The following is a 13,308-nucleotide window of genomic DNA, read 5'->3' as shown; positions in this document are numbered from 1 at the left end:
AATTTCATGATGGCTCAAAACCAAAAAACTTCAAATTACAAGGACGGAATCCAATAAAAAATTATACAGGAAGGAAAACCAGAAATGATTTATATTAAAAGAATAAAGTTATTAACCCTAATTTAATCTAGATAGAAACATACAAGACCTGCACAAAGTTTTCAATATTTATCTGTGCGCTGGCCTATATTATTATAATAGGGTTAAGTCTATACTTTATAATTTAATCTACATAGAAACATACAAGGCCTGCACAAAGTTTCTCTAAAAAAAAAAAAAAGGCCTGCACAACGTTATATACGGTAACATATATGATTTTTTTAATTGTTTGTATGAACTATCTGCCGACATTGTTCATGACTAATTTTCCTTGGAAAATTTGGCGAACAATCTTTAGGTGTGTTTATTTCTATGGAAAGATTGTGAGGGGAGAGAAAGATTGTGGAAAGAAACATTTTTCATAGTTTGGAACAAGTGAAAGTCGCAAAAAATGAATGAGACAATGTTCCACAAATCGAGTGTTAACTTGCCGAGTTTACCGAATTTACATTTTTAGGTACCAAAATCGTGTAAACTCGGAGGTAAACTCAATTATTGCTAAAATCGGAATGTTTGACGAGTTTGACTCGAGTTAACTCGGTCAAACTCGGGTAAACCTCGAGTAAAATCAGAATGTAAGTCTAAATTATTTTGGATAGTTTTATTAACAATTTTAGGAACTTGTGAAACTAGCCTTTTTAGATGTTTAAGATTTAAGAGACTTATAATTTTGCAAGTTTAGGGGAGGTGTATTGAATTAAGATTTCAAGGGATTTTAAAGACTTTTTAATGCTAAAAATATATTGTGGTATTCATTCAAGACTTTTATAAAATATAAATAAATCTCATGGGATTCAATCAAGACACAAGATTTTTTCTTCACATCAACCAAATTTCATGGCATTCAATCAAGATAATATGTACCAACTTATTTTGTATTTTCCTCTCCATAAAAACTTATTTTGTATTTTGATTTGTTTTTGAGGGATTATTTTGTATTTTGATGTTTAGTTGAACATAATGTTTTATTATGGTGCTTATGTAAACCTTTATAATTTAGTCATATTATACACTATTGGACCATTTACAATATTATATTAGATTACATATGTCATGTAAATAATAAATTTTATTTAATTTTAATTTTACCTAAACTTGTACGAGTTCTCGAGTCGAGTTTAAGGAGTTTAAGAGATTTGAGCATAGTTTCAGTTGTATCAATGTAACGTTTTTCATTTCATCTGACTTTGAACTAACGAAACATTTTGTTTGTAAAATATCCCTCCGTCCCTATATGTAAGCATCCTTTGCATTTTTTCATATTTCTTAAGAAAAGTTATTAGTGCAATTATTGTGTCTATTTTGTGTATTAATATTATCAAATTATTCTTTGTTTGTATGTGTATTAAATTTAACTTTTCATATTTTAAAACAAGTTAGTAGTATTAATTAGAAGTATATTTAAGAAGAAAAAATATATATATATAGTAATTTAAAAAAAAAAATATATTTAGAGACAAATTTTTAGTCAAAAAAGTGTTTAGATAGGGACACAAGAGTATGTTCTTCTCATTTTGAGAAGTGGGCTGGGTAGGAAAACTAGGCATTGTGCCTGAGTACCTAGAACCATTAAAGCCTTTGAAAATTTAGATGCCTATTCATCGAATGAACAAGTTAACAAGGTAGAAACTAACAATATAGACATAGATTCCTCTCAAAAGACAACATAAACATAGATGAAAATGGCTATAGAGATTTATTAATAGAATAAGTAAACAATGTAGACGAAGTTAACAACTTAAACAATGATATTTTTTTTTAAAAGTAAATTACATTTCCCTCCATTTCTCTTTCTTTAAAGATGTTTGAATTACACTTCTCTTCCTTCTTATGTTATAATATACATTCCCCTCCCTTGAAAAGTAAAATTTGTACTTTCCTCCCTTATAAGATGCTTGAATTACAACCTCTCCCTTAATAATTAAATATACACTACACTTTAATTTATTTTAGCATAAATAATTTTTTAAGATATATATTAATTTTGAACCACCATTTAAGAAAAATTAATTAATTCCTTTATAATTTAAATATCAATGATAATTAAATTTAAATCTTTTGCTATTGATTTTATAATTTAGAGTATAAACTTAACATTTAAATAACCATGTTTTATTGTCTTTAGAATTTTTTCACATATTTTAATTTTATTTTGGGTTGTTTCATATTTTATAAAAGGGTTTAAAACTACATGTTAATGAAATTGTGAATAAAAAATAGCGAAAAATATGTATTGAATTTTTTATTATATTAAAATAGACCCGCAATACTATTTTTTATTATATTAAAATGGCGATGATGATGATGATGAGGAGCTTGTGGGTTGAGTTATGATGGGGGTAATGTGATTTTCTTCCTTCCTGGTGCTGAGTTTGCGGCTGTTAGAAAAACACAGTTGGTTGTCTGGTGTTTTTGTGTGGTGGTTGTTTCCTTCCGATCCAGATCTATGTAGAGAAGGTGATGGTTGTGTGAGGTGGTGATCTATGCTACGTTTTTGGTGGTGTGAGGATGTGACGGTGGGTCTTCAATGGTTGGGTTCGATCAGTACCTTCTCATCAGGTTCGACTACTCTATTATTTGGTGGTTTGTCGATGTGTATCGATGGTGTTGTTGTTGTGAAGGTGGATTTTGCTATTGGGATGGTTGTTGTTGTTGCTGTTGCAAAGGTGAATTCGTTAAGGTCACATCGATTTTTTTTTTTTTTTGAAGAAGCTAAATTAACTCACCTAAATTGGCTGTAGGGAGAATCGAACCTGAGATCTCAAAGAGGAGTACATTCTCAGGTCCCAAGCCAATACCACTAGGCCAACTCAAGTGGGTTGGTGACATCGATTGTTGCTGCGGCGAAGCTGGTTGTTGTTGTTTCAATCATTATAGTTACCAGTTGTTTTTCAAAGGTTGTTGGTTGTTGTGTTGGTTCTTGACGTTGTTGTTTGGGGGTTATGTTTGTGAGCAGTATAATGTAGGTGGTGGAAGTTGTTTGTGTGGCAGCTTGTGACGTTGGTTGAGGTTTTTTTTATGTATGTTGGGTGAGGGTTTTGGTACAGTTTTTATTTTCCTTTGTATATTGCTACTTTACGACTCCTAGTCTAGCATTCCTTGTGCTTGTTAGGATTCATTGTAATTTTAATAAATTCCATTTTGACTTCTTCAAAAAATCATATTTAATATAGACATTATTTACCAATTGTTAGAGATCATAAAATAACAAAATAATATTGAAATGATACAAATATAAATTAATGTTTTACTTTTACAAATTTTACTCCAACTAATCAAAACCTTTTCCTAATATATTTAGAACAACTTTTTCCTAAAACTTACAACATGAAGTATGACTCTTCATTTGCATACCATGTGAACTTCAAGTGAACATGTTAACGAAATTTGACGTACGGAAATATTTTCAAAGATAAAAATATGAGGCCTGAAAAATTCAGGGGCTTAAAGCTCTTGCTTTAGTGGCAGCCCCTTAGGTCGGCCCTGCTTTCCTACTCACACGATCATATCCTACTACATCAAAAGTTCTACTCAACTTTTCAAAACTTCTACTCCAACTAATCAAAACTTTTTCCTATTTTTCCCGGTAAAACTTCTTCCTTTCTCCTTCATTCTAATAAATCGATTTCTTCTGTTTTATCATTGCATTCACTATATATTTGTTTTCAACGTCTTATGATATTTTTTGTTTATTCTTCTATTTTCTTTAGTTATATTAAAGGAGTAAAGGATACAATCTTCTTTATCAAAGCTTTTGTTTTTTAGGTTTGGTATAATGTATTATTATGGAAATCCTTGTCTTAAGATATTTTTTTGTTTATGTATCTGTTTTTTTTATTTAGGATAAAGGTTTCAAGGATACAATCTTTATCAAAGTTTGATATTTGTATGTTTTGTTTAATGTATCATTATGAAAATCCTTGTGTGATGATCTTTTTTTATGCACGTCTTGTGTAGTTAGAATAAAGGATTAAAGGATACAATGGTTATCAAAGTTTGATGTTAGATGTCTTTGATAATGGTAGGATTGTGAAGGTTGTGAATGTAGTAATGGCAAGGAGGGGAATCATGGTAATGAAAGCATTAATTGTTAAGGTTGTTCATTAATGGAGGAGAATTACTCTAATTTCTTCATTCTTTCATTTTGATATTACAATGATCACTCCCTTATTTATAGCATTCGTATTCGAACAACTTACCAATGACTCGGCATCTCTCTAAATTCTTCTAGAATATGATGACTTATTTAATTCAATTATTTTGACCATTCTATTACATTAGACCTATCTTAGGTTGTTACAACAATCTTGTTAAAAATTAATATTTTTTAGTTCCAAACTCTCGCCTATAACTATAATTGTGTCCGTAATATAATGATTTTTGATGTCTTTGTAACGACATTATAGTTACAATTATGGGCATCGACTGCATTTGTTTGTATATTCATGCAATATTAACATTTGCAACGTAATTACAATCAATTTAGAATCATAGGCCTAAATCATCAGAAAAAATTCACAGGTAACAAAAAATATGTATTAAAGAGTAGAAAAATACCTTGTGCTTTAGAAGGTGATGACAATGTGTCAAAGCGAGAATTCTAGAAAATCTGGCTGGTTATGATTCAATTTCTATGTGCTATTCTATGTTAGAAGTGAAATGTCAACGAGTATCTTTACGTTATCTTTAAGAAATTTATATGGTAAATTTTATGAAAATTTGTGTATTTTTTTAATAGAAATTGTAATAGTTGAATTTTTAAAGGAATAGTTTTTAAATTTGAGATGTTTAAAGAGTGTTCCGTAGAAACTCATCAAAAAGATCTATAATATAATATTGCAAGCATAAACTTCATTATAATTTAATCCACTACAAAAACAAACAAGACCTTCACAGTTAAATATTGTATCATATTTTTCTGAGCAAAAAGTAGCGTTTTTTGTCGGTATTATTTATTTATTTTTTTAAGAATTTTGTGTCGGTATCTTATTCTTGCTATCATCACCCATCTTTGACATGTAATAACTTGATAATGTTTTTCTTTTGCTTTGTAGTTTAGGGTTTTCTTTAAGTAAAGGACTTTTGACAAGTGTCCTACATGCAGATGACATATAGTGATTACAAAAACTACAACTAAAAGAGCTTACAAAAATATAAACAATAAATTGGTCCAACAGTAAGAGATTTGAGATACTAAATAAGTTGTAATGAATTGGATTTCTGACTCTTGTGTTTGAAACAACCTTAATTCTCTTAGCAAAATTAATTATTGTTAAACAACCTTGGAAACTTTGAACTTATACAATGGTAATAAAATTTACAAAATAAGCAATTTTCATTTATCCCCAACATAGTTTATGAGAATAAACTATAATTTGACTTTGGGGATGTTCAAATTTCCAAAGAAAAATTACAAAATCATTCAAAAAAATAAAAAACCTCATAAAATCGAATATTTTTGGATATTTTTACATGTTAATTTGTAGAAACCCCTCTTATCGAATCGGAATAATTTTTCAAATCAAACCAAACAGCAAATCCAAATTTTAATATTTATTTATTTAGCATTATATATTGCATTAAGCTAATGTTTGTTGGTTTTTAATCTTATATATTGTACTAATTTAATCAATATTATACAACTTCATTTGTTTCAAACATAAACGATCATTTTGGATATTAACATTAAAAAAGTTACATGTTGTATTTTGGGTATCCAAAAACATATCCAAATCAAAACATATATATTTTGATCGGATCATTTTTTTTAAATATTCATCCAAACCAAATCACATGTGATTTTTATTGTGGATTTAATGACCCTTTACATCAAAACTGATCCAAACCGCACTGCAAACACCACTGCTTTGAATCTGAACCAAAATACATCAGCATGTTTTGGAAATGGTTCATTTTTAGATTTAAGTCTATTATTTTTTTCATCATGTTTTACATTTTTGTTTCCATTATAGGATATGACTATAGTTTTTTTTTCTCTCATGTTTTACAATTTGGTTTCCATTATAATACCATATGACTATAATTTTTTCTCATGTTTTGCGAATTTGTTTGCATTTTATGACAGGACTATAGTTTTCCATTTTATGATATGAGTAAAACATGATAAGTTTTTTAGTTATTTTATATATTTAATTTAAATTTTATATTTTGGAAATGACACATTTAATTTAACACTTAAATGTTTTAGAAATTGACATTTTTTTTATGGTAATTGTTATAACTTTTTAAATATTCTTACAAATATACCATATAGAAAATAGAGTCTTTTTAAATATTCTTAAAAATAAACTCATAAAGAAAATATCGTGAAACATTAAATACATGCAACAATATTAAAAAGACAACCATTAAATGAGGGTAGAAAAATATTTTTTTTTTTCGTACAAGGTAGAAAAATCATTTAACACCTTAAAAGTTGTGACATTTTCTTATAAATCAAAATCGATTTTTTGTTATTTTTTTTAAAATTTATAACAAGGACCGGTGGGAGGGAGTATGAGTAGTTAATAAAATCCATTATCAACTCAATGTGAAATTCGGTCGGACTAGCTTTTAGATGTTTTATACGATGTTTCAACATAAGACAGAAATAAAATGTTGAGTAAGATATTTCAACATCGAGTTAGCATAAAACAAACAGAACAGGGAAAATAAAAAAGGCAAAAAAGTAAAACGCACAGTTGGTTTGTTAACCCAGTTCGGTGCAACTCACCTACATCTGGAGGCTACCAAGCCAAGAAGAAAATTCACTACTGTATTCCTTATTCTAAGTTCTCAGCAAATTCCTCGTTTACAACTCTAGACCTAGGACCTACCTGTATTAAATTCAACCTAGGAACTCCTAAATCTGAGATTCCATCTCACTTCCCTCAATTAATCACAGCCCTTGTGATTATCTGATGACAACTCAAAAAGATGAAGTTACCTTCAAACATAAACTACCTCCGTGCTTCAAAGCTTAGGAGTAGTAAAACTTACAACTTAATAAAACAAAGTCTTTAACATGTATCAAGGTTATACAAGAAAGGCTCACAAATAACAATGACTCAAAACCCTAAAAAAATATTCTTTTGTAAAGCTATGGTTTTGATACAACTCAACTACAGGTCATGCTGCTCAATGCATCAATATGGGGTTCAGGTATGCTCCATTTAGGTGGTGATCAAATTAGTTCATTTAGGGGTTTGGATGCAAGACATGCGGCAAATAAATATCCAAAGGCTGAGATTTTAAATAAAAAATAATTATTTATTTAATTAAATAAAAAGAAAGCGTTATGTTTCTCTTCCTCGCAAACTGTGTTAGATCCCTGCCTTTTTCCTCTACACCACCTCCCCTCTTCCCCTTCTCTGTCGAAACCACATGTATCATCATCATCGCAAACCTTTTCTTCTTCATGTGTTTTCATCTTACTCTCGACATTGCTGCGACACTCACTCCTTCTGCCGCCGGAACATAAAATGTCGAGCAATAAACAAAGGAGGTAATTGAAGAACCATTGCGCAAATACAAAATCCAAACACTACTCTAATGAAGGTGAAAATCACATAAAGGTTGATGAATCAATTGGTGTTATAAACTGTTTGATTGATTTTAGATTGAACCTGCTGAAATATACGACAGATGTAAGAATGCAAAATTGAAGGCGGTGGTGGAAGGCAACTGTGTCAGAGAGAAGAAAAGAGGACGGTGGTGAAAAGGGTAGCGGCGACGGAGAAGGAAAGATGCTGGTGGTGAAACGGGAAAAGGAAGCGGTGTGTTGGGAAAAACGTTATGGAGTTTCTTTTTCTTTTTAATTAAATAAATATTTATTTTAATTTAAAATCTCAGCCTTAGGATGTTTGTTTGCCACATGTCATGCATCCAAACCCCTAAATGGAGTAAATTGAGCATACCCAAACTCATCAATATGATACAAAGAGACTCACAATATAAAGCACACAGCTTAACAATGAAACCCTAAAAGACTCAATTCAATAACATTGAATTGGTGAATAAAACTAGGGTATGAGTCTTCCTTACATAGCCTTCAGCAGAAACATATATTTGACTCAAATATTATTCTCAGAAATATGTTGAAACAAATAATTCTTCAAAAATATAGTTCCAAGATTCCTTCTAAAAATATATTTGCACAATTAAATCTTCCTTCAGGCCAAACATATATTTGTATCAAATATTCTTTTCAGAAATATATTGAAACAAATATTCTTTAGAAATATATCTTCCAAAATCTCTTTTGGAAATATATTTCACAAATAAAAATATCCATCTGAAAAATATCTTTCTTCTTGAAACACAAGCTTCTTGGAGCACAAGTCACGTGAATAAAATCTTCATAGAATCTTCAGTGATCTCACGCAACAAAATAATAACAAATATAGCAACTCCTAAAAAGTAAGAACATCTTTAGGAACCGCCAAAAACACCATCAAGGAATCGTAAAATATTGTCTATGTTTTAGAAACAAATCACCTAGTTGATTCTGGACAAAAATATGTTACTTGGTGAATAAGAAATAAGGCGTGGTTTCTTTAATAAGATAAAACTTGCGTAAACCAAGCCACATAAACAGAGCACGCTAAACCATGCCAAGATGTTGGAACATCGTATCCAACATCATACATGAGTATTTGTTTTAGCAACAATGAACCTAATGCTCAAATACCCAACACAATGCATCAAAGTCAACGATCCATTATTTATTAATTTTTTTGTCAAGTTGTCTGTTGACTATGAATTCACGTTTTTAAAGTGAATAAGTGGGTGTTTGTGGTTCGACCTATACATATTATGTAATTTCAAACCAATTGAGCTAAACTCACGGGACACAATCCATTATTTATTACTACTATCATTTATTATCCATCTTTTGTTTTTGAGGTTGTAACTAGTATTTGAACGGTGTGAATAGAGAAATCTCATTTACTAGAAAGGGATTATTGTTTCACATTTCTAAACTAATGTTGAATTTCTACAGACTAATTTTGCTTGATACATGTTGAACCAAACTCCACCTCAAAACCATAGTTGAAAGGGGAGAGTTGTCCAATCCTATATAAATCCTTACATAAAAATATGTAGCGTTGCTCAGCAGAATGAATTGCATACCAGAAGAGTTTTATGTAAGAAAATTTTCCTTTTTTCTAACAAATCAACCATATGCTGTTTGATGAAATGCCCCAATGGAGTCAGAATTCTTAATACCTAGGAAGATGGTTTTATATTTGTTTTTACAAACTGTTAATATGATTGAATTTTGTCAGAAAAGTGTGTGATGATTTTACTCTGATGCAGGGTATGTTAAGAGAAAACTGGAACAATGCAAAATCTGATGCTTATATAGAATTGATGAAATTCTAGCATGGTTTCTTTTTTGTAGCACTGGATCACTTTGGAATTCCTTCAAGGTGGAACTCTATATGGACCATGGATATGGTAAGGATACGATCTGATCCACTGCTATATCGTCTTTCCTGCAAGCTGTATTACAGAAATCATGCCTCTTTTTTGTGATGTAGTTTCTTAAAATTGATTACAGCTTCTATATAGTACCACTCTTAGTTCCTTGTTTGTTTATTTATTGAGAGAATTGTTCTAAAGCACTTTATGGGCATATAGTCATCTCATTCCCAGGATATAGCTGCTTATAGTTATGGAACCTTTGTTACCTCAATTTTGAAACCTGTCATCAACATATACTTTACTTCACCTGGAGTTATACAGTATACTACAACGTATCGCATAATGGAACACTAAAATATTTGTAGTGATGAATTAATACATATTGTTATAAGGCAAACTGAAGTGCACAATAATTGGATATTGATTCATCTTATTGAACTCCAGATAACAGCAAAAAGTAGCTGGAGAGAAAAACTTGGATGTTGTTTCATCATATTCAAAGCCTTAATCAGCTACTCCTTCATTTCAATTCTCTAGTCTGCTGAGTCACCAAGTGCTTTAGATTTCTTCAGTGATTTCAGCTCATCAATGAACTGAATCAAGTTGTTGTATGAATGTCCACCTTCCTCTATAGTCCTCTTGGAAGCATCACCAAGTTTCTTTGCTCTCATCCTCATTTCTTTGCTCTCTTGTCCACTTCCCATCAAAATCTCAACAGCCTTTGCAATCTCTTCCCTTCTAACCATCGCCTCTACACAAATACTATCCCATGACTTGTTTTCTTTTGCTCCAACTCGGACCCCTATCTTCAAAACATCAACAAGCAACTTCTCATTGTAAAATTGCTCGGCAAACATTGGCCACGCGATCATTGGCAAACCAGCATTCAAGCTTTCAAGAATCGAGTTCCAACCACAGTGAGTCACAATTCCACCTGTTGCAGGGTGATCCAATATCTGAAGCTGTGGTGCCCAATTCCATATGATATAGCCCTTTTTGCTTTCTTTCATCCTTCCCTCAAAATCTTGTAGGAAACTGTTTTCACTCTCATCCATATCATTTTTCCTTACAACCCAGATAAAATTATGACCTGAATTTTCAAGCCCATGTGCAATTTCTACAAGCTGAGCATGAGTTAGCCTAGTTAAACTTCCAAAGCTTACATAAAGTACAGACTCATTTTGCTTTGAGTTAAGCCAATTTAGCCACTCTGCCACTTTTCCATTCTCCTCTATGTGCCCCTTATCACCCTTCTTTTCATCATCCTTTTTAGCCCAAGCTGAAACTGGTCCTACACTCCAAGATTTGATCCCCCTTGTAGTATTACAAAGTTTCTCATATTCACTTTCTAGTTCATGAAAACTATTGTATAGTGTGCCATAGCTTTTTTCCTCTGATTCATAAATTGGTTCAAAATAGGCTGTGGCAGGATTCTTTTCCCTTAACCAATCAGGAATCTGCAGAGGGGTCATCTCAATGGTATGAGGAAAACTAGGAATAGTAAATTTCTGTGTATCAGAAACTAAATTATCATGAGGCCTATATTTCATGATAAAATGAAAGGCACAGCTGGAGAAGTAACTTGAGCTATAAAAGTGAATCCTTGGAATGTTTAGTTTTGCAGCTGCTTCCACTGTCCAAGGATACATCATATCAGTGACTATACAATCTGGTTGAAGATCTTTAAACAGAACCTCAATCGGATCTCGAAGCATCGATATTCCACGGTTGATTTTACTAAGAATTTCTGAGGATGTTCCATCTTTGAGATTTTCAACACCATCTGGAAGACCAACTTGAGCTGAAGGGAATTCAATAAGATGAGTTTTGATGGAGTATCCTAAACTGAAGTCACTGTCTATGGTTTTTTGGAATGTTGAAGCATTGGCATGTGTAGTAATGATGGTTACATTAACACCATGTTTGGCTAATAGTCTTGCAGTGTCAATCATAGGAATCATATGGCCAGGAGATGGAAATGGAAGAAAAGTTACATGAAGTGGGTTATGGGATTGTTGAGATTTCATTATTGCTTTTGAAAACTTTGAGATGGTAGGGTGTTTCTGTTACTTGAAGAGTTGGTATTTAAAGGTAGTTTTTGTGGCTGAGATTAATTGTTTTTCAAAGTGGGAACATGCCACCTCTTCATCCCACAATAGTATTCAAAAGCAAAAGAAAAATGGTTATTACTTTGTTTGCTTCCATTCCTTCTTTGTTAAGTAATTAAGAATTGTGTTTGTGTGTACACCTCCTTAAGAAAAAAGAGGCAGCTGTTCAGTCACCTTTTCTCTAATTTATACACTTGGTGATACCCTATTAAAAAAATAGTAATGAGGAAACCAAGAGTAAATATGTTCTAGAGAGTGTTACATTAGAACATTGATAATACGACCTCACAGAAAAACATTGATGTGACATTATTATATTACATGACATCTATCCATGCGATATGTCAAAACATTACTCCCTCTGTCCTATAATAGATGACATATTTGAAAATATGCATTATTGACTGTTCCTTCGAAAAAAAAAAAATTGATCGTATTTTTCTACTAATATACAAAGATAAATAATTTCATATAAGATGTCGTTGGATTCTCTCGATGAATATTTTCAAAAAATAAAATTTTTATATTTTTTTTCTAAGAGATCAGTAAAGTTATTTAAGATCAAAATTTGCATTGGTATGTGTGACAAGGTCAATTGTGTCACTTAATAATATTTGTCACATTGTTTCAATGTGCACTGTTCACCTAACTTACTTTGATTCAATTTTTTAACTTTAGTATATAATTAAATACAAATGTTAGCATGAGGAGTGATAACAACACTCTCTTTTGAACACTTTCTCTAACACTCACTCTTTTATTGGGTAAAATCAACGTAGGACCTACACTTTGAAAATGAAACCCACATGAGGTGGTGGGACATGCATTGATTTTATAATTTACAAAATATAAGATGTTGTTCGATTTGTTTTGATAACTATTTACAAAATATTAAGTTTTTATAATTTTTTTACTATAGGTGATTAAAGATATCAACGGTCAAAGTTGTGTTTTGGCATGTGTGAAATGGTTGACTACGACATGTATTTTAAAATTTATGGAATAGTTTGTAGGCTATTTTAATAAAGGTTTAATTATTATATAAATATGTGAACTATTTAAAAAAATTAAATAGGTTACTCAACTAAAACATATTTTTAAATAGGTTATTAAGAAAAATTTGTTAGTTCAAAGACTTAGTTTAATGTTTTCACGGAACCAAGAATTTAGCTTAGAGGAAACTTAGTAGGAATATTATTTAATGAGGAAAAAATAAATTCTCACATGCATAATATATATATATATATATAGAAGATATTTAAAAGCTATAAGATATATTCAAAATTAATAGATATTCATCTTTCATAAAAAAAAAAATTTAATAGATATTCAAAATAATAAAAAAATTAAGAATATAAGGGAGCTGAGTACATGGAGGTTTGTCGGAGAATGACGAGATTAATATCATCTTTAAAAAACATTAAAAAAAAATGAAACAATAAAAATGTAAAGGAATCATTTGGTAATAGCTAAGAGTATATAATAACGTTTAACATAGTTTTTTTTTTATTTTTTTGAAAATTCGAAAGAACCGGCCTCTGCCGGTCTTCCTTTTAGCAGATATTCCGAATTCATGGGATTGACTCATAAACAATTTTAATGTTTTTGCTGAATAGTTAATCCATTTTGAAGTTAGGAATGAATGAGGTATGTATGTATAAGAAAATCTTTGCAA

The 13,308-nt window shown here is 30.7% G+C and overlaps 1 protein-coding gene across 1 annotated transcript; it reads right to left on the bottom strand.

Annotated features, from left to right (window-relative positions):
• Positions 1–9,767: 9,767 nt before the first annotated feature.
• Positions 9,768–11,630, bottom strand: LOC11426463 (soyasapogenol B glucuronide galactosyltransferase). Its single transcript, XM_003623390.4, has one exon. The coding sequence runs from the start codon at positions 11,550–11,552 to the stop codon at positions 10,059–10,061; it is 1,494 nt and encodes a 497-aa protein (XP_003623438.2). The 5' UTR covers positions 11,553–11,630; the 3' UTR covers positions 9,768–10,058.
• Between the last annotated feature and the right edge of the window lie 1,678 nt (positions 11,631–13,308).

Source organism: Medicago truncatula, chromosome 7 (genome assembly GCF_003473485.1).
Source record: "Medicago truncatula cultivar Jemalong A17 chromosome 7, MtrunA17r5.0-ANR, whole genome shotgun sequence".
NCBI lineage: Eukaryota > Viridiplantae > Streptophyta > Magnoliopsida > Fabales > Fabaceae > Medicago > Medicago truncatula.
The sequence above is the reverse complement of the archived record's forward strand: the minus strand, read 5'-3'. Positions and strand labels throughout refer to the sequence as shown.